Source organism: Alnus glutinosa, chromosome 10 (genome assembly GCF_958979055.1).
Source record: "Alnus glutinosa chromosome 10, dhAlnGlut1.1, whole genome shotgun sequence".
In the NCBI taxonomy this organism is placed as follows: Eukaryota; Viridiplantae; Streptophyta; class Magnoliopsida; order Fagales; family Betulaceae; genus Alnus; species Alnus glutinosa.
This window is the reverse complement of record NC_084895.1, coordinates 1,367,139-1,389,560: the sequence shown is the minus strand read 5'-3', so window position 1 is coordinate 1,389,560 and position 22,422 is coordinate 1,367,139. Positions and strand designations below refer to the sequence as shown.

Below are 22,422 nucleotides of genomic sequence, written 5' to 3'. Positions count from 1 at the left end.
AGGTTTTAATACATTTAACATAGCATGTAGTTTGATTACTTTTTAGTTTTTTCTATTCAAGTCTCAATTTGTATTGTAAATGGTATTTTGCTTATGGCTAAAATCAGAAAATGTACCTCTGTTCATTTTCCGTTCATAAGTTAACAGAAATTTACGTCAATAGCCTTCACGAACATACGTGTAGCCTTATGCTTCATTAAAAATTAAAAGAAATAGAAAACTATAGGCCTTTTTTTTACTTGCTTTTTTTTTGGGGGGCTTTTGTTGATTGTTTTTTTTTCAATAAAGTTATCCAAAAAGCCAATCATTATTTTAATTTTAAGCGATCTTTAGTTGATTAAGGGAGAAATCCATTTAAATTTAATAAGAATATTTTAATCATGCCACACGGTTAAGAAATTATTTGATCGTTTATCATTAATTCACAACATCTTTTCTACGTCATGTTTCTGTTTGTAACGGTTTTTTTCAACTTCAAAAAATAAAAAGAAGTGTAATGTCTCCTCAAATTTTTCTTCTCTTTTTTTTTTTTTTAAATGCAATGTCCCTCTCAATCTACCAAGCCTCCGTTAACATAGGGTGCGTTTAAAATTGCGATTTCATAGATAAAAAATCTAATTTTAAATCAAATCACAGATAATAAATCGTTTAAAAATTAAGTTTTTAAAAAAATTAAAATTTAAAAATATAAAAAATTACTTTTTCAAATCGCAAGTAAGTCAAATTCTGATTTTATAACGCTTAACTACATTTTTTAAAAATCATTTTTATCAAATCACATTTTGAAATTACTATTTTTAAATTGAAAACTCAAACAGACTCTTAACAAAGTCCGGTAACAAGTAATTTAAAATATCCTTATATCTCATGAAATATATGAAAATACAACTATATCTTCGTTTATTTTTTATTATTATTACTTAAAAAAAAAAAAAAACACTAAACTGACCCTCGACTTGACCGTAGGTCATCGTTTTTTTTTTTTTTTTTTTTTTTGCTTTATTCTGAATTTTTTTTATTTTATAAAGGATTATTTTTGTCATTTTTTTTTTCTTTTTGTTAAATCCTACCACTAAAAAGAACTGATAATAGCCAAGAGAGATTGCAACTTTTTTGAAGTTTAGAAAGAACATTGCAAATTTGGTGGTAATTTTGGAGGCAAGGGTACTTTCCCGGTTTCCCCACTCAAAAAAAAAAAATAAATAAATAAATAAATAAATAAAAGAAAAAAAGAAAAAGATACCAAAGTAAAAGAGATGAGGTAAATAGGAAAATACAGAAGAGGGAATAATACATATTTACAAAATGAAAACATTGTGCATATATTAGAGAACCGAAATATCTTCTTGTACAACAACTAAAAATTAACAAGACATTTTTTTTGTTCTTTTTTTGCCGTTTTTTTCTTCTTCTTAAATACTAAAATTCATTCATACAGTACAACATACAAAGAGCTCCAGGGTTAACACTACAAGTTAAAATGAAAGGATGATGATGAGTCACCTCTTTGTTGCCATTTTCGCTAACTAGTGAAGATACGGGGCTTGGTACTGGTAGCCATTTCCGAAGTAGTTGCCATGACTGGGAGAGAGGTTGTAAGTTGCAGAACCCAGAAGAGGCGGGCAGTGGTTGTCAGCAGGTCCAGAGTAAACATATTGCCTATTATCATACATGTACTGCGGATACCTATCGGTGATTCTGGGGTAGAAAGTCTTGTCAGTAGCAGCGACGTTAGTGACACGCGGCCCATATCCTACACCGTTGGCACGGGGTCTTTTCGGCTGAGGCTTTGCAGCTTCGGTTGCCCTCTTCTTGTCTGCCTTTGCCTTTTCTAGCAGGAGGACACGTTTTTGGAGTGGATCCACTGGATACTGATGCTCAAGTTTATGCTCTTCAATGCACCTTATCACAGCCTTGAGGGCAGTCAGCTCTCGTTCGTTAACCTCATTCTGGAACAAAGAGCAAACTTGTTAGGCAACACCAAAAACTTCGAGTTTGGCAAACCCCATCAACACCAGGAAGATCCAGACCATACAAAGAATGAAAATGTAGGCCCCTAAGAGAAAATGCCACACAGACACACACCAAACACATACAAGCTCACACTACATATTGAAGCCTCTTAATTCCCTTGGCAATTACATAAGGGATACCGAGACACCAGAAAATAAGTGAATCCAAGCTGTAAACACAAATAAAACATGGTTAACCAGGAACAGATCTTAAAACCCATTCAGAGAGTTAGTCACGGATTCTACCACCGAATCAACCAGACTGACTGCCTGATAATTATTATTATTATTATTATTATTTATGAATAACTGCCTGATAATAAATAATCAGAATATATAAGTTATATGTCATATGCACATGAAACCAAGAATGCTAAAGACGTTAAAAGTGGTCCACAGCTGCAACATATAGTGGTGATGGCCAAAACATGTGGGATGCCTGTCTTTGAATGGTAACAAAGCAATCAACTTGTCCAGCCTCATGAGTCACGGGAGGTTACTGTAAAACTCATACAACAAAAATATCCAGATATTTGTAAATTGTCTAATTAAGAGACTGAAGTGTCCAAGTGGCCAGCGAGTAGATGCCAGAACAACCACTTACATGGATGTGCATCTCCGGTTCTAGGTGCTACCACAAAACTATTTCTGCCCAATTATAATACCATGCAAGTGATGTATACAGCACTTTCTTTTTCTTTTCTTTTTTATGACGAGAAACCCCTCCAAGGTAGGGTCACTTCATGTACTCATCTCTATCAGGTAAACCTCAGACCCGTGTAAAGCACCCTCTCCACACAGATATCCTATTCGCTTGCAACAAACAAGCTAACTGATATAAATAACTATTAGTTATTTTCCCCCAAATAATAACTATTCAGGACCTAGCACATCAGTATCAATTTATTACACCCCATTTAAGATTGTCAAAAATAAACTTATCCAAATAAGTTTGTTTAATACAATGCAAATTGAGGAAACACACCTGTGCTGTGGGAGATGAGTTTCCAGTTTTGACGGGAGAAGAAGCTTTTCTTGCCTCCTTCAAGTAGGATTTCAGTAAAGGCACAGGAGAGAACTGTTCAGTAAGTTCAAATGCAAAAGCCAAGTTAACAGCATCAATTTGCCTTCCACTATTAACCAATACTCCAATTACACCTGTAAAACCAGCAAAAACACAATTAACTATGAAAACTTACTAAAAAAACATATGGACAAAAGAGAAAGCAGTTGATTTTATCAACTACTGTATTCTCAGAGTTGGCCCATCTGGCAGAAACTAGAAAATTACACTTCATGTTGCTTGACCTTTTTAGATGATGCAATGTGAGATCCATATATTTTTTTTGATAAGTTAAAAAAATATATATAGGTTGCCTCCAGAAGTCACCTAGGATGAACGCAAAGAGCGGTCCTTAAAAATAAAGATATTTTGCTCTCCTGAAAGGGCCTCTTTTAAACAACCTCAAAATTTGGTCTAGTTCAAATAAATTTAATGCAGCCCAAGAAATCTTTTACATCTTGTAAGAGTTATCACCGTCAGCCCCTTGCATAATTCCACGATCCTCTCATATGCCAGCATGTTAATGATACTCAACTGAAACAAGCCTTAATCTCAACTGATTGAGGTCAGCTACAAGGATCCTTTAACACTAATAGGATCCATGTTCACACGACGTGAAAAGCTTAGCCCCAACTATCAACACACATCCCTCTACCCAGCTTAATACGGGCTATGAAAAATGATATGACACTAAGGTATGAAATATGTGGAGTTAGTCTATAAATGATGCAACCACCAGTTACAATAGGAAAAAAAATAGCATTCAAAACATGATGTCATTTCAGACATGGTGGTGCTTCCAAAGAATATCACTTATTTGAATATTTGGGGGGCATACGATGATATAACAGTAATGAAAGATACTCATGAAAGTTTAAGTCTTTGACCTTGAATGACTAGTTCCTTAAGTGCTTTCACTGAATTAGAACATTGTTGGAGGAACAACAGACACACGCTGAGTAAAGGGAAACACAAGCCCACACATACACAAAAAATACAGGCTGATAAGTATGAAGAGAACAAATGCGTTTTAGTTGTTTTGGCACAGTGAAGAGATTAAAGGTCACTAAACTTCATCTAATAAATCTGCTAGGCTTCACAAAAGGTTTTCATCCAGATTGAAAATGTGCACAAATGAAAGACAGACCTGGCCATTTCTCTGACAACCCAAGGATAAGACACATGTTCAGCAAAACAAAGCATTTCTTATTTTGTTTATCACGGATGAGGTATTAGATTTCAGCATAGTTCATTTAATAAAGTCAACGTTGTGCAAAATGTCATAGAACAGGTTTCAATCTATCATCATAGGTACAATTGAGACAAACCTGGCATTTTCTCCGATAACCCAAGGGAACGACAAAGGTCAGCTGTTTGGCGACGCCGTGAAACCATTGGTATTAGCCTAGACAATTCTTCCTCATTAAAATCCGAGGCAATACCAAAAGTTTCCAGAAGTTGCAGAAATGCATGAGCCTCCAATGAGTTCCCATTGCTCGCGTCCATGTCAAGAACATCCAATTTAGGCTTCCATTCTTCAGCAATTGCCTTTGCCTGCTTCTTAACATCTTCTGAAATGATATCAGGAACAGAGACTACATCTGGGCTTGTTAGCAAAATACTTAGACACTCCATCAACATTATACAGGTTCGACGGAGACCCAACAAGCTTGAATCCTTCTTTCCATCCAGATTGGACACTTCCATATGATAAAAACCTTCCAAAGAGTCCAAGACCAAGTGGGCAGGGTTAGCTGCAGCCTTTAATGCTAATGGAATTTCCTCCCTTATGGCAGCAAGATTCTTTCGGTTGTCTGATATAAAAGCATGGAGCCCTTTTGAGTCCATCTCTTCACAAAGTGTTATGAGCTCGGGATAAGATGTCACCTCTACATCTCCACTTACTGAAGAGACTTTTATGTCTTCTAAGTTACTTTCAGCAGCCACGGCATCAGGTGGTTTCTCTTCCATGCTTGGTGCCCCACCATGGCCCTCATCAGTGACAACAGCAGGCTTCTCTCGAGTATTAGCAATGGCAAATATAGCAGGATTCTCTCGAGCATTAGCAATGGCAAATATAGCAGCATCTCTCTTCTCTTGAAGCCTCTCCAGTGAAGCTTGTTCCTTGGCTACAACTGCTGCTGCCCGCTTCTCCAACAACTTTTGGGCTTCAATTGTTTTGGTCTCATACTCCTTTTCTTGGTCTTCCAACTCATGAAAACGCCTCTTCAAGGATTTCTCAAGCCCATGGAAATGTTCTTCAAGTTCTTTCCATTTCAAGTTAAGGGTTATGGCACGGTGACTTTCAAGTTCAGCAAATGCTTTCTGGAGCTGTTGAATCTTTGAGGTTGTAGAGTCAATTAATGTAACAACTGACGAGGTATCTTCCATGGCAGAGGATCTGGAGATAATAAAAAAGCAAGAGAAAAAAAAAACAAAAAAAAAGGAAAAGAAAAGATAGGGGAAAGTGTCAAAAACTATTACTACTAAAAGATGCGAGAACCATAAGAGACAAAGTTCCCATTCCTATAGTATGAGTGCACAACAATCTAGTATCTACCACATAAATTTCATAAAGATGGTTAATGCAAGGGCCATACTCATTTCATTAAGTGTTTTCAGAAATAGGGAATAAGGGGTTTATGGGTTGCTTCAACCAAGTACATTGACCAGATATGGATCACTTAATGTTGCGTTAAATATTAGCATAGTTGAACATATTAAAAGTCTTTTGTGCACATGAAGTATTCAACATCACTTGATTCATTGACTGAAGAGTAGATCTACATTCATTGATAGAATGGATTAGCTGCATAGATAACCTGACAAATCCAAAAATGGATAGAGCAACTCTCCATTTACCAAATTGAAGGATAGTTTAAGGGTGACAATTGGTGGTACTAAGCAACAGCTATATTTCACACCCACCTTAGACGACTAACCACAAATTAGCTCTTCTGGATGGGAAATGCAACAAAAATGATAACAATCAGTTAGTATCAAGCACTTGTTGGAAATGCTCAGGTTTAGCTATGGCATGTAGTATCAAGCACTTTGTAAGCTTGGAAAGGGAATATTGTTGACCCTCACAAACCACTAACACATGCGAACAAGGCACTGATTGTAATACCGAGAGCAGATCACATTTTATATCTAACAAAACCACTATGCTAAACCTCAGTAACCCCATGGATATCAAGTGCTGGATCTGGCTCAGTAGCTAGAATCTCAGTACGAGGACGCCTATTAACTGCTTGGTACAAGTAAACCCAACCCTAATGTAGAGAATGGGGATCAGCAGATTGATCTAGAGAAAAATTTGCATGTGCTGGTAACAAAAGAATCACATGGAAAATTGCAGAATAACACCATAATACAAATACACAAACTAACAGCAGTGGCTGGTCCCAGTTCAGCAATTTCCTACCAAGCAGTGCACACCTCAACTTAGAAATGGTCATTTATTTTTTCACTCCAGCTATATGTAGCACTGCAATGCTGGAAAAGACTCTCCAGAGCACAACTACTTAAATGACCTTCCAGACAATCTTTTTTTTGATAAGTAATAAACCAATCTCATTGAAATGACCTTCCAGATAATCTTGAGCACAACTACTTAAATGACCTTTCAGACAATCTTTTTTTTGATAAGTAATAAACCAATCTCATTGAAATGACCTTCCAGATAATCTTGAGCACAACTACTTAAATGACCATAAACCAGAACAATCCCAGTACCCCTATGACAAAACACTGACCATTAGGCACACTATTCCAAAAAGAGGTTCTGTTGTCATTGGAGCACAATCGATTTCTAACTTGATAGATTACACTAGGTTAAGATATTCTCTACAAATCTCTCAAGACTATAAGCAATTGAAGGTGGGACCTAAGTTAATTTGGGAGGAGGTGGGAGGCAAGAACAAGCTTGCAAAAGCAATTCTAAACAATTTCAAAAAAGATCGAGATTTCCACAAAAGAAGATCTTTTAAACCTTTCCTTAAGAAAACTTATTGTATTGCTTATTTTCAACTTGACTGGAAAGGGTTTGGTCCCAAACCCTCAAGGAGTCAAGCCATTGCAAAATGATGCGATCTCTACTCCCTTGTTTCACAACTTGGCTACATAACATTCAAAACAGCTGAATAAGTGTTTACAATTCTTGCGGAGTGTACTAATGATTTTGAAAAGCAATTTAAGAATTCAAGGAAATTAGCTCCAAAATAACTACACAACCTCCAGTGAACATGTCTTAACACCACTATTCACTGATAATTAAAAACACAGTAGAAAATTTTACAAGGTTTCATTTACAAACTACATGTTTAATGCATTAATACCAACAGCACATTTTTCAAATTGATCATTTATGAATAATCAAAGGGAAATTGCAAAATAACTCCCTGAACCACGCGGACAATGTTTCCAAAAGAACAACACACAACTCAACCAACCAGAACTACTAATTCAACCCAAAAAAAAAGGCTTAAATTTCATACACACGCAAAGAAGAATCAAAATCCAAACCCTAGACCCAAAACCCAATCCGTCCAAATTCTCTTAGCAACCAAACAAAGAAATTTTGGGGCAAAATGAAGAGGAAAACAACAACTACCAACCAAAAACCCTAAATATTAAAAACCAAAACAACCCCACAAGTTTATTTGCCAAGATCCACACCCTAGACCCAAAACCCAGTTGGCCCCAACTGATCGATACCAAAGTAGAACTCCGCCAACATTCTCTTCGCAACCAATCAGAGAAATTTAAGGCAAAATGTAGAGAAAAATAACTACCAATGAAAAAACCCTAAAAATTAAATACCAAAACAATCCCACACGTTCATTTGCCAAAATCAAACCCTAGAAACAAAACCCGATCGGTCCCGACAGACCGATAAGAGAGCAAAAGTGCACCCCAAATCTCTTCGCACACAATCAGAGAAATTTGGAGCAAAATGCAGACAAACAACTACCATTAAAAAAACCTAAATATTAAATACCAAAACCCCACAAGTTCATTTGCCAAAATCCAAACCCTAATCCATCCCAACAGATTGATATGAGAATAAAGCTCAGCCCATATTCTCTTCGCAGCCAATCAGAGAAATTTAGGACAAAAGGCAAGAAAAACCACAGCTACCAACCAAAACCCCAAAAATTAAACACCATTTGCCAAAATCCACAACCTAGTCCCAAGACCCAATCCGTTCCAACCGATCAATATGGAAATAAAATTCACTTCGCAACCAATCGGTTAAATTTAGGGAAAAATGCAGCAGAAAAACAACCACTGCCTGAAAACCCCAAAAATTTAACACCAAAACAACCCCCACAAGTTCATTTTCTAACATCCAAACACTAGAACCAAAACCCGATCCCTTCAAATCCTCTTCACAACCAATCAGAGAAATTTAAAGAAAAAATCAAGAAAAACAACAGCTACCAATCAAAAACCCCAAAAACCAAACACCAAAACAACCCCAGAAGTTCTCATTTGCCAAAGTCCACACCCTAGACCCAAAACCCGATCCGCCCCAACTGATCGATGCAAGAGTAAAACTCAGCCTAAAATTCTCTTGGCAACCAATCAGTGAAATTTAGAGCAAAATGCAGCTTAAAACAAACTACCACCCAAAAACCCTAAAAATTAAATACCAAAACAACCCCCAAAAGTTCATTTTCCAACACCCAAACACTAGACCCAAAACTCGATCCGTCCAAATTCTCTTCGCAACCAATCAGATAAATTTAAGGCAGAATGCATAGAAAGACAACCCCTACCAACCAAAACGCCCAACAACCCACACAACTTCATACCCTATGTAGCGAATTCAAGCAAGATCTGATCATCGCAGTAAATCCAAAAGGGACTAATAAGAGAGCTACCGAGTTGTGGAATGAATACTTGCCTCTCAGATCATGGAGATTACAGTCTGGTCCGTGACTGAAAAGCTAAAGTGAAATGTGGGAGAAAGAGAGAAAGGGTGTGTGAGGTCTGCGAAATGCCCCTGACGGCAGCAAAGCAGCCAACGCGAAAGGGTTTGGTAAATGAGGCAATTGGGCTTATATATAGTCCCTATCCATTTCCATGTGATCTAGGGGTATCAAGGTAAATTCACTACCACATGAACGGCGTCGTTTTAGCAAAATAAACAGAAGAAAGATAAAAGAAAGAGTAATAACTAGTGCCAGAGGTGTAAGATAGGCCAGCCGCTTGTGAGCTCAACTCGATTAAATTTGATTCGGTCTCGGTTCAAATAATAACTGAATCGTTCGTGAACACAATAATATATTTCAATATTAAACGAGACATATTCATATAAACTCGACTTGACTCAGATAAGTTTGTGTAAACTCCTATAGTTTCATTTTTATAAATTTTTTTCGTATTATTTTAATTTTTGTAATAAGAATATCTTAAATAAAAATGAATTATCTTCCTAATATAATAGATATAACTTGAATTATTGTTACAAATTTAGTTTTATAGATTTGTGTGTACATGAATATGTTTGTGAGTGTGTGTGTGGTTAAATGCGTGTATATGCACACTCGTAATTTGTATACGTGCATAATGAATTTATATACATACATATAAATTCGAGATTGTATTATTTAAGATTCAATTTAATTTATTTAATTAACTCAAATGATAACATTTTAATAATACTTAATTAATTAAGGATTAGTATGAATTTACGAAAGGTAAATAATCATGATATTTACTTTATATAAGAAATGAATAAGTTAATTGAGTAGCTCGTGATAAGATTGAGCTCGACTTATGTTCGAAATAAAATTAAATGAACTAAACTTGAACATTCAATACTCAACTCGACTAGACTTAAATACAGTCCTGTGTTAGATAAGCCAATTTTTCGTGAACTTGGTTCGACTCGGCTTGCTTAAACTTGATTCGATCTCAGTTCAAAAAATAAATGAGCCATTCATTAACACAATAAAATGCTTGTATATTAAATGAGGCATACTCGTATAAACTTGACTTAAACAAAGCTTGTGAGCTCGGTTTGTATAAGTTCAACTCGACTCGTTCGGTTCGAATTGTTAACTCGGTTGTGTGTATTCATATTTATTAACATATATGTATAAAAATAGGGTTTATAAATATAATATTCTATAATTATTGTGTATAAATATTAACATAATAAACATAATATATGTAATATTACAAACGTTTCATTTAGAATGTAAAGTCTAGGTCAAAGTTAAAATTGTATTATTTTTAATTTTTTGAAGAAATAATTATTATATAAAATTCCAACGAAGCATGCCCCACTAAAAGGAATAAATATAAAAGTTAACAAAAGAAAATAGTACCAATGTCCACACATTGCAACTTCACGAGTTGGCTTTTTGCGGCTAGTAAAAGAAAAAAAAACCCAAAGTCCAAACATTTGTAACTTCATGAGTGGGCCTTTTCTGCCCTAGTCATAAAGTATTTATCTTATCACCTTTTTTTTCTTTTCTTTTCTTTTTTTCTTTTTCTTTTTTTCCTCTTAATTTGTATTAGGGAGAATAAGAAGAAATTCTCTTGAGAGTGCCGAGCTATCGACTTATTTGACTTAAGAGTACTGAACTTTAAAACGTTTCAAATTAGGATATTTAATTTTCAAAACATCTCAATACCAAGTACTCCGTTAGAATTTACTATTAAATTTTGCCAAAATTCGCAAAATACCCTCCTGTTTTTTAGGAGAAAAATTGCTAGGATTTAGATATTATTCAGAATTCAACGAAATTTGAAAAAATACGAATGCTTGTTTAAAAAAATAAACATAGGGATATTTTAAGAATTTTGACAGAATTTAACGATAAATTCAAACAAAGTACCTTTTATTGAGACGTTTTGCAAATTGGATATCACAGTTTGAGACATTTTGAAGTTCAGTAATCTTAAGTCAAACAGGCCGATAATTCGATACCCTTAAATGAAGTTCTCCCTTCTTTTCTTTTTTCTTTTCTTTTTTTCATTTATTTTTGAAAATAAAACTTAAGCTATTGCATTATTGTGTTTTGTTTTTCAAATGAAACTTCTTCCATTATTTTGGATGTTTTCTTTAAATATATAGGGTGCAGACATCGTGTGGGAAGGTTTTGTTAAATTAAATGAAAAATAATACCGAATGCACTAATCTAAAACATGGAGAATTATATTAGAATCCTTTTTTCCCCAACTCTTTTAGGGCAAATTTTAACTTTAAATAATAATAATAATAAAATCTATTGGAAACATATCAAAGGGCATGGCCACCCTAGATACAGAGCCTTTTTTATGTAAACTTGTACCCGAAGTTTACTTTACTAACATGGGAGAAACACCATTTGATTGAAAAGATTGGTGGCTTTAGCCTTTAGAGCTTCCCCACTCTAGTAAATGTAGTTATAAGCTAACTAGTTAGTTGTTGGTAATTGTAAAGTAGAGAAAGAGATCAAATTTGAAATCTTGACAATTTGTTCCGTCTATCAACAAATGTATGATGTGTCAACTTGGGATGGACAAGTGGAACGAGAATCCCATGCAATAGGGATGTTTCATTACACTGCAGTTGGACAACTCATGTGAGAGCATGGACAGACCTATTTGCTTGGGAAGCCCAATCAATGGACCTGGACAGTTAGGGCACCTTGGGAAGCCCAATCAATGGACCTGGACAGTTAGGGCACCTGCTTGAGCAAATAGAGACCGTCCATACTTTCACATGGATTGTCCTATTACAGTTAGAATTGACAATTTTTTATATGACTTGCGAACTTTACACTAACTCAGCATGAAATTAAGGAGTTATGATTTGGTAAATCGGGTTTGAATCACTATCGAGTCAATTCCCTTCTCCCATGGGTGACCTGTTTGACCCGTATAGAAAATCTCTTTCTTCAATTCTTTATCTCCCACTCTCAATCTCTTCTTCCTCATTACTTGAGCCAAGATTGTTTTAGAACCTAAGACTTGTTGCTATTAAAAACTTGTCTTCGTTCTTTTTTTCTTTGGATGGTGTCTCTCTCTCACTGTGTAAGGTTCCTATAGATATTGTTGAATTTTTCCACTACAAGTGTCTAGGAAGAGTGAAAAATAAAAAATTGGGTTCTTGTACAAGGAAAGATGATGGAAATGAAAGATAAGTTCCTTCGAGTCTGTTGGCAAAAGAAATTGAAATTCCGAGGGATTGTCTGGCCAACACTACCATTACAAAAGAGATAATAGTCCTCACTATACAACAATATTAAATGGGTCAACCCGACACGACATATTTATTAAATTAATTACATGGGCCAAGTCAGCCAAACACAACCAATTTCTTAAATGGATCGTGTCGTATCACCTATTTAAATTGGTCATGACAAGATTGAAGAGTCTGACCCGTTTAACTAAATAGATCATGTCAAGATTGACCATTAACGAATTGGCGAGTTAAGCAGGTGAACTCGAACTCGACGTGCCAACACGAATTATCAGCCATAATTGCAATGCAGAAAGGCATCCCAATTACACCATTTCAAGACATGTGGGGTTTGAAAGCAAGTAAAAATATGCACGATTGGACATAAGATAGTACATTATTCATTTGATTAGGAGTCACAATCAAATAATTGATTACATATCTTCCTTTGACGTTGTGAAGGAGTGGCCTACTGGCCTTAGCACCTCCTCACATTGTTAGATAAACAATGCATAGCACCCGAAACAAGAGGCTGCTGGGTGTTGGGCAGCTCGAACAAAATCAGGCCTTTTTTTTTTTAGCATAAAAAAAAAAATGAAAAAAAAAATGTTATTTTTCCTTCTCCTGTCCAATTCCCGTCCAACTCGATCCATATTTTTCTCAAATCTACCATTGAATATGTAGGACTTACATTTGGATCCTACAGATCTAATGGTAAATTTGAAAAAAAAAAGTTGGAAGAATAACAGGTCTCTAAAAGATAATGCCTGATAGGAAAAACCAAAAAACTAAGTTACATACAATACTGCATATGAGTGCCCACACAAAACATGCACATCTGCTTGGTTTCAGGGTAATTTTGATGCACAACAAAATCATAGAAGTGAAGAGACACAAAACCATATACCTGCCACACATTCTTTTCACTGGAGGGCTTATACCATAAGCCAAAGGAACACATTATAGCCTTGATTGCTACAATGGATGCAGTCTTGAGATACTGCCATCAGAATCAGAGGAGAAATTCCTAGTTACGTTGCGGCATAATTCTTGATCGTGACGAGTCCTTCCAAGGCTGGAATGCTCCTTCATGGGCCAAATTCTGACAAAAAAAAAATATACGACAAACTACATGCATGAGAATGCCACTCTACATGAGATTTGCAGCTATCAACAATGATATCTATGCATGCAGGTGTTCACACACATAGCACGCAGGCACAAGGCACATTTCAAGTTGACAAAGGCACAATTATAGCTACTACTAGAATTTTTCATTTCTATCCCAAGGGAGTAACAAATCACCGTGACACAAACACCCCACATCTTTGAACTAAGGATAGCCACAAGGTGTTTTCAAAATGCTTGTTCAAACAAATCGAAATTTATGTCCGGAAGTAATCAGACAAACACGCACATAACGTCCTCCAAACTTTTGCTAATTTGGACTCTCCACATTGTAACAAATGACGATTTTTTTCAGTCTAAGGGTAGTTATTGTAAGTAACAAGGCATGTAGGTAAAAAACAAGTCCAACTCCGGTTCGCTACATTAATCACTTTCCAGGACTCTAGCCTTATCCAGGATCATTTTTATCATCAAGTCGCAAGGCTAGGTGTCTTTTCTATGGCTCAAACCACATTCTTCACGGTCTCCATCATCCTTGTAAAATCCCTAAATCACCTCTAGATGGTGGCTTGAATAGTCCCACACGCACATGACGATGCCATTTTAGACAATTTGTTATATTTGTCCATAAAAGTTTTGCTACCTCTAACTTCTGGAAAATGCTTAAATGTTTTTTCATATTTTTGAAGAGAACTTTTAGATTTAAAGATTTAAAGAAAGTTAAACATATGTTTTTCTCAAATTTTAGAGGTTGATCAAAGTTCTTTTTCAAGATTTTTAATTAGATTAAAGGTGATATTTCAATGTTTATGAGGGACACATGGGGGTTTTCTTAAATTCTTGAAGGGACTACATGGGATATTTCTACATTTTTGAGATATACAAAGCACTTCTGTATGTACAAAAACTTTCTTTAATACAAATTTCTTTAGGTATTTTAAGAGAGTAATAACAAGAGAAAGGAAGAATACAACAAAATAAAAGAGCATTCACTTCCGGCAGTGTCTCCTCTACAGTATTATGACTCATTAGAAGGTCAGAAGGGCAATTTTACCCCCCACCCCCACCAAAAAGGAAAAAAATAGGATGAAAGGGCTAATTGTATATAGTTCAAACTTCACTCCACTTAAGGCACTTCTCCATTCCAAATAATCGATCTAGGTCAGATTATAACCAACAATGTGATTAGGTGCTCAGTGCAAGCTTTTGATGTATTTATACTTGTATTCAAATTCAGACTTCCCTCTCAGAAATTTTCATAAAGCAGCCAACACAACAAAAGGTAGTTCTTCTCCATACCTTAAAACCCACCAATCTAAGATGAAAATGGAATCTCCGCCTTTAGGTGCAACCACTCTTGACAATAAATCAACTATTACTAATAAAAAAGGAATATGGACCATGAGTGCACCCGATGTTTCTCCTAATTCCATTGTTATATCAAAATCTGATGAGGCTTGAGGATCGAGTGTCAAACCTAGGACAACTAGTGTCATAAACCACCAGGCCTAATGTTCTTTGCTGCTTACTTCATAAGATTTTAAAGGACTTGAACAGGGCAGAGTTCAATATCTAGAAGCAGGAATGGATAATATGGAGCAAACGCTACCAACTATCCCCCCCTCCTTGGGTTATGCCTAAACAAATAGTCGACTTGTATGCTTTTTGGTGGACTGTCGGCAATACTTGGAGTACTGCTGCGTGGAAGATAGTGTCTTCGTGCCTTTTATGGTGTTTATAGAGAAAATGAAATAACAGAAGTTTTAAGGACTGTGAGAGGACTTTAAAGGAGATTAAGTCTTTAATTTTCAACACTCAATATCTTTGGACAACTGCTTTTTATATCTCCTTTAATGCTTAGTTATCATAATTTTCTTGTTTTTTTTGCTCCTACTAGTTAGGTAGATTCTCTTGTATACTTCTTGTATACCTGGGGGTGCCCTATGCTTTTAATGATATTTCGATTACTTATCAAAAAACTATCCCCCCTCCCTGTGTGTGTTTGCATGTCTTTTCATAGTTTTTTTTTTGATAAGTAAGTAGAAAATTTTATTAGAAAAAACGCAAAGCGCAATCAGGTATACAGGGGGTATACAGGAGATGCAATTAGGAAGAAGAAGAAGAAAGCAATACAAGGAAATTGCTATAACTAATCTCTAAAGGTGCTAAATACGCAGCCGTCCAGGAGTACAAAGAATGAAGAAAAAAGGAAATGAGCTCCTCTATGGTTCTTTCTTTGTCCTCAAACTGTCTATCGCATGTCTTTTCATAGTTAACAATTGAAATTTGCAAAACTTAAAAATAAAATGACTAAATATCATTATTCCCACTATAGATGTTGAGGCTCTGACACTATCCTTTTTAACCCACTATTGATCCATATCCACAACAACCAAAGAGTTCACCAACTAGGCTAGATGAAACTTGGTCAAGACTTGCACATTATCTCTTTAAGAGCATTCTCATTGGAAAAGCCAAAATAGCATTTTAGCCTAAATTTGGCTAAAACCCTTAAAATCACACATCAGACTCTACCGCTACAATAATTTTTGGGTTTGCTACAAACTATAGCAAAGCCAAATCTTTTTGAGGCATTTTTTAAATTCAACAACCCTCTCTCTCTCTCTCTCTCTCTCACACACACACACACACATCTTTTGAGGTGATAGTACGGATGTGGCTAGCACTTTTTTCTAGGTCATTACAACAGCCCCCTGTAGTTAGACGTTTCTCGAGCAGACTTCGCCAGAAAAGTTGGTCTAAATTTTGAAAAGGATCTGAACCCCTCGATGACTGGAGAACTCCGGAAAGGACCTGAAACCCTTCGCCGACGACGTCGCCTACTCCATTGCAGGCTTCTCCAAGGACACCACAGAAGCATTACCCGCCTCCATCAAGGATATATTACCAACCCCAGCTGGATCCTCCTTCCCGATTATCATGACCAATTTAAGAATTTAGTCAAACTGATTATCATCATTCACACTCCAAGCTCATTGGAATAAAGACCAATCTCATAGCCTTTAATATTATAAACTTTTTTGTCTATTGGATGGAAATTAATTTTGAGTATTCTATTTTTACGAGATCTATATGGTCTCTAGGTTGTGTCGATTGTGACTTCCGATTACCGATAATCATTAAGATCCACCAAAGTTTAGTTACATTTTTCCAAACAACAAGGTTACAATAAACTGATCCAGTGAGAAAATATAACCCCAAAATGCCCTCTTTTGAGGGCATATTGCACATCACCAACAAATTCACTAAAATCATCTAAAAGTGGAGACATAACGTCATTCTTTTAGTCCTTTGTAAAAGTGCACCATAACATCGCATTATGTTTTATGATTGTCATCTAAATTAACCAGCAGCATATAGCGCAAACAGCAATCAAATGATGATAAGTTTTGTTTTTAATGAAAATACTCACCTTCAACCAAAAGTCAAATCCACGTAAGAGATTCAAAACTTTATGGCGATCACTTTGAACTGAAGCGATCTTTCTTGCAAAGTCTGCAACATTATAAAAAAAATTGACTAAAATTAACATCACACTCTATATGAATACTGAATTGATACAAAAAATATGCAAAGAAGTATGAAAACAAAGATCTAAAAAGAAGCCAAGATCAACTATAAGATTAAGAGACTGTTTGGGATTACATTAAGGAGCTTAAAAAGTACTTTTAGCACATAAAAAAAATTGTGCCAAGCAAAAATGGGTCCATTCGGTAAAAAATTTAAAAAGCACTTTTTTTACTTTTTTTTTTTTTTTCTCTAAAAAAGCTCAAAACTGTGTTTTGGAAAAAGCTTGAAAATGAGGCTTTTTCTAAAAAGCTCTTTCGGGCTTTTTTCTATAGATAAATGCTCTATTTCCCAACACAATCCCAAACAGGCCATAAGAATCCCAGAAAAAACGACCAATGAGTGTCTACTGGAGAATGCAGGAACAATAACTGAAATTAAGTTTACGAATTCCACGCAATAAACAGTTGTGTTTCACCAATACTTCATTTTGAGTTACAAAGTAAATATAGAAGATTACCTCCAAAGGCAAGGTCCTTAAATAGAGAAGGTCTAGAACCAGCATACAAACACAAGAATGAAATCAATTCCTGACTTCTAATTGTTGCTCTAAGCTATGTGGCTAAGATCGTTTTCCTTGCAATCTAAACCTAATACATGCAATCTGTAGTCCAAATCGAAACTGCCAATTATAGAAAAATTTGAAGATTCTAGAATCATCTAGCACTAAGAATAACCAAGAATCCTGGACATATTTCAGTTGCTTACAATATTTAATGGGAATCTTGAAGGAATATTTACTATATTAGCTAAACGTTTGTGAAGTTTGAATGGTCCAATACCCTTTAAAGTAGGCCAGGTACACATACATTACACCCAAAATCAATATCATACCCATACAACAAAGATGACAGAACTGCTGATTATATAAGACAGCATTCACACATCCAAGCAGTAAATATAGAAGAATGGGGCACTCAGTCTCTGACACCATGAAAAATCGAACGCTCAAACACTGTTAACAGTGGGCTTGCCAGCTAAACTTATACTCAAACAAATGCCCATAACACCAAATGAAAACTGTCCAACATACAACAGAAACAGTCTTGACAGTTTCTTTTGCCTTTGTGGAAGGAAGAGAATAAAAAGTTTTCCTCTTTGTGCAAAGCAAAAAATCTCAAGTTCATATTATAATATATTACCAAAACGTGATAAACTGGGTTTATAAAAGCAATGAAAAGTAGGTAGTTTTGTCACAATTATGTCATGTGACTAATCTATCATTAATAGAACAGTCAAAACATATGAAACATGGTAATTTGTCATAAGGAACTTACCCCGGAACTGATCAAGATATGATTTGCCAACAGTGTCCAGTGAATATGATATTGTCCTACCACGCAATACTCGGCAGTGTTCCACTGGCTTTCTGTAAGATACTTCATGCAGAAGGTCTTCATACTCCTCTTTGGAGTAGGGTCTACCAAGAATTTCCATAAGCCTCATCCTAAACTGAGAATGACTGCTACTACTGGGTCTTCCCTTGGATCTTTTGTTGTCTACATCGATCTTTTTATTTGAAAAGTGCACACAACCAAAACAGAACCAATTTCAAAAGTTGGAAGCATATAAAATTTGAAAGACCATGCAGAAAACAAACAAAATGACCCAAAGTTGCAGGAGGAAGAAATACATACAATTGAATCACATTTTGAAGATATGAATGGGGTGCGATATCCATCACAAAATGGATTTTTGTCCATTGCAATTATTTCTGGATCATCTGCACTCTCTGCATCCGCCTCATCTCTCACTGGTATACCACTTTCAGGCATTGAAATACATACAATTGGATCACATTTTGAAGATATGAATGGGGTGCGATATCCATCACAAAATGGATTTTTGTCCGTTGTAATTATTTCTGGATCATCTGAACTCCTTGCATCCGCCTCATATCTCACTGGTATACCACTTTCAGGAGTAAATACAAAATTTCCACCATCAACCTTAAGACAATTCAGAAATTCCTGGTAGTTTTCATCTATCATATCAGATTCCACTTCACGGTTGCATTCACGCATAGTCGGATGAAGAACTTTGCAACTAGTAGCACCAGATCGTTTATACAAATATCCATTTGTCCCACCAGAAAGGGGATATTCATTTTCCTCTTTTACATCCCTCATCGAATTCTTACTTTCTTTCCCCCTAACAACCCTTAATGTTTCAGGAGCTTCAGTGCTTTCTCTCCGTGAAACATTTGTCAATGTTCTTTGCTCCCCCGTCTTTTTAGTGCTAGAAATATTACTCAAAATGTTCAGGTTCTCATCCTTTTCTCTCTGTGAATTACTCAAAATTCTTGAAGTTCTAGTCTTACCTCTCAAAACATTTGGAGTCACAGTCTTTTTTGTCTTTGAAGCACTCAGATTTTTTGCATTTTCATTTATCTTAGACTTTTCAATGCTTGAACCACCACTCAAAACATGTGGGCTTGCAGTCTTCCCCCTCTTTGAAGCATTTCTCAAAGTTATTCTGGCTTCAGTCTTGCCAGTCCTTTCAACACCAGAAACATTACCCAAATCATTCAAGCTCTGGATTGTACTCTTAGAATTAGCCCTCAGAGTTCTTGCAGTTTCAGTGCTCTCTCTCCTCGGACAACTCTTCAAAGTTTTCCAACAATCTAACTTGAGCCCATCAGACAACCCCTCTTGTCTTTCATACTTTATAAGAACCGACATTCCATTGCTTATAACAACTTCTAGTACATAGGATTGATCATCTTCCCTCACATTTTCCAAGAAGGTCTTATAATCAGGATCCACAACATCATCATCCAAGCACATGTTATGCTGCTGATCTGCAACTTTTTCATTGTTTTTCTCAATTCTGACACCGCCATGACCATCATTCGAACACCTAGCATTATCATCTGCATCATTATCGTGCTCATCCAAGCCTACAGGTACATTTTTCATTCTAAAACTGTTGTTTTTAGTTTTCTTTGCATAATTTACAGCGTCATGACCATCATTTGAACACCTAGCATTATCATCTGCATCATTATCGTGCTCATCCAAGCCTACAGGTGCATCTTCCATTCTAAAACTGTTGTTTTTAGTTTTATTTGCATAATTTACATCGTCATGACCATCATTCAAACACCTAGCATTATCATCTGCATCATTATTGTGCTCATCCAAGCCTACAGGTACATCTTCCATTCTAAAACTGTTGTTTTTAGTTTTCTTTGCACAATTTACATCGTTGTGACCATCATTTGTACACCTAGCATCATCATCTGCATCTGCATCATGCTCATCCAAGTCTATAGGTACATCTTCCGTCCCAAAACTGTTGTTTCTAGCTTTTTTTGCAAAAGTATGATTGGCAATGGACCTTCTCTTCAACCGCCTCGCCAACCTCAACCCGTACTCATCATCAGAACCCATTCTAGGCCACAGCCACAAACACTCACTAGCCTTGATATTTTCCTCTTTTTTAACTGAAACTAGCCAAAACACAAATGCTTTCAGAGAACATTAACCAAATAATAACAATGAAGAAAAGTAAGATTCTTGCATGCAAAACCCATTGGTGCCAGTAATGCTTTAAGAAAACCCAGATAACAAAAACGAAATATGAACCAATCACCAGTGTGAAAGCCTTAAGTTCAGTTTCGTTGCCATGAAAGAACAGGAAAACAACTCAGTTCTACAAAATATCATACATTTCACCGTTTAAGATTAAGGTCCACTCAAACAGCCCGACATACAGCTTGGTTCAGTTGAGCCAAACAAATTTACCATTTTTTTCTTTTATGGAACATAAAAAGAAGCAAAAGACACAATCTGTAACTTACTTACAGGTTTTCCCGGGAAACAAACGGAGGGATTACGCTGAGGATGTGGAGGTTTCCATTCCCAGATGCCAAATGCAAGGCATTAGTCGCGTAAAACCCTCAATTCTAAAATTCAGCAAGGAAAACGGAGAGTCTGAGAAGAGGAGCAGACAAGACAGAGAGAACGGCCTGAGTTCTGACTTGCATTAAAAGCAAGTTAGACATTGGGTAAAGTAAAAGGCGCCGGGAGTGATGGGCTGGCTCCGGTTATAATCTTGTTTTTTGGAGCCTTTTTTGGCCCAAAGGTTCCCATTCTACGTCTTTGTCTTCATCTTTAATTCTCTATCAATGGAATCTAATTAATCATCCACACAAAATGATTAATCATCCAAATATAACGAATTAGTGTATATATATATATATATAAAATTGGTATTTGCAATGTTCCCTATTAATTTATTAATTAATTTGCAATGGCTTCCATTGTTAGTATTTTCTGGTAAATACCAACAGAAGATGGAGATTGGCCTCTTCCAAACGATAAAGAAGCTTCCCACGGTTGTGGGTTACCTCCGAGCCCACGGTTAGGGGCGTACATTTTGCCTACATAGCGCCTATAGACCGTCACTGATTCACCGCTAACAGTTGGCGACCGGTAGGTGGAAGAAGAAAAAAATAAAAAATAAAAAATAAAAAGGTTAAACACTTTTTTGGTTTTTAAGTTTTAAAAATTTTATTTTTTAATCATTGAATTTCAATTCGTATTATAGATAGTATTTTAATTTTGAAAAAAAGAGTGAATTAATATCTCGATAAAGTTTTTCGTTCAAAAACTAACGATCTGCCACATGTTACAACATAACAAATTATAAAATTAAAAATCATTAAAAATTAACCATAAAATTAAAAAGAAAAAAGAAATAAAAAAAAAAATAAGAGGGTGATTAAACCACCCCATGACCAAAAATAAAATAAAATATTGAGGCGTTTTGGCCATTGGGAGTGGTTAGACCACTCTCAATGGCCAAAAACCTTGAATTTATTTTTTATTTTTTATTTTTGCCATGGGGTGGCCGAACCACCCCCGTTGAACCACCTCATGGGGGGTGGTTTCGGTCAAGAGGGTGGTTAAGCCACCCTTTGGCCACCATGGAGGTGGCCAATTTTTATTTTTTTTTGAAGTTTTTAATTAATTTTTAAAGATTTTTTTTTTTTTTATACTACAACACATGTCAATCCTCAAGGGCTGACACATAACTGACCGTTAGTTTTTTAACGAAAAACTTAACCAAAGTACTAATTCGATATTTTTTCAAAATTAAAGTATCATCTACGATGCGAATTGAAATTCAAAAACTAAAAAATAAAGTTTCTAAAATTCAAAGATTATAGGTATATTTAACCCAATAAATAAATAAATAAAATAAAGGATTATGGACTTTGTCGAGTCAAAAGACAACAAAATTATGAAATGTTGGTTTTAGGATCTGACCCGACTTGACAAGGAATGAAAAAAAAAAAAACAAAAAAAAAAATAAGAGTTGATTGAGACTGGTACTTCAACATTATAAAATAATTATGTAATAAAAATGTAATATATAGCATTACACATTTTTGAATTAGCAATGGAATAGGAGAAATATCATATGCATAGTGTCCATGTTCCTTT

General features: G+C 35.6%; 2 protein-coding genes across 4 annotated transcripts; both read right to left on the bottom strand.

Annotated features, from left to right (window-relative positions):
• Positions 1–1,297: 1,297 nt before the first annotated feature.
• On the bottom strand, positions 1,298–9,138 carry LOC133879457 (FRIGIDA-like protein 3). The gene is made up of 4 exons (XM_062318028.1): positions 8,987–9,138; positions 4,404–5,476; positions 2,998–3,170; positions 1,298–1,949 (listed from the first exon to the last, which is right to left on the bottom strand). Exons 2-4 carry the CDS (start codon positions 5,464–5,466, stop codon positions 1,527–1,529), a joined length of 1,659 nt encoding a protein of 552 aa, XP_062174012.1. The 5' UTR covers positions 5,467–5,476; positions 8,987–9,138; the 3' UTR covers positions 1,298–1,526.
• A 3,496-nt stretch (positions 9,139–12,634) lies between these two features.
• LOC133878789 (uncharacterized) lies at positions 12,635–21,091 on the bottom strand. Of its 3 annotated transcripts, none has more exons than XM_062317322.1 (5): positions 20,775–21,091; positions 18,610–20,417; positions 18,250–18,481; positions 16,818–16,900; positions 12,635–13,358 (listed from the first exon to the last, which is right to left on the bottom strand). In XM_062317322.1, exons 2-5 carry the CDS (start codon positions 20,362–20,364, stop codon positions 13,284–13,286), a joined length of 2,145 nt encoding a protein of 714 aa, XP_062173306.1. In that variant the 5' UTR covers positions 20,365–20,417; positions 20,775–21,091; the 3' UTR covers positions 12,635–13,283. The 3 variants fall into 3 exon arrangements, with proteins under 3 accessions (XP_062173306.1, XP_062173305.1, XP_062173304.1); XM_062317321.1 differs by having other exon boundaries at positions 18,610–20,423; positions 20,779–21,091; XM_062317320.1 differs by having other exon boundaries at positions 20,779–21,091.
• Positions 21,092–22,422: the final 1,331 nt, after the last annotated feature.

What these genes read in the sequence shown, in the direction of transcription:
- LOC133879457 (XM_062318028.1), bottom strand. Translation starts at nt 5,466, where the DNA reads ATGGAAGATACCTCGTCAGTTGTTACATTAATTGACTCTACAACCTCA. An exon ending in GTTATCGGAGAAAATGCCAG is followed by an intron (nt 3,171 to 4,403) that starts GTTTGTCTCAAT and finishes CTGGTTTTACAG; the next exon opens with GTGTAATTGGAGTATTGGTT. An exon ending in ACTCATCTCCCACAGCACAG is followed by an intron (nt 1,950 to 2,997) that starts GTGTGTTTCCTC and finishes TCTTTGTTCCAG; the next exon opens with AATGAGGTTAACGAACGAGA.
- LOC133878789 (XM_062317322.1), bottom strand. Translation starts at nt 20,364, where the DNA reads ATGGGTTCTGATGATGAGTACGGGTTGAGGTTGGCGAGGCGGTTGAAG. An exon ending in ATATCTTGATCAGTTCCGGG is followed by an intron (nt 16,901 to 18,249) that starts GTAAGTTCCTTA and finishes ATAATGTTGCAG; the next exon opens with ACTTTGCAAGAAAGATCGCT. An exon ending in GATTTGACTTTTGGTTGAAG is followed by an intron (nt 13,359 to 16,817) that starts GTGAGTATTTTC and finishes TTTTTTTGTCAG; the next exon opens with AATTTGGCCCATGAAGGAGC.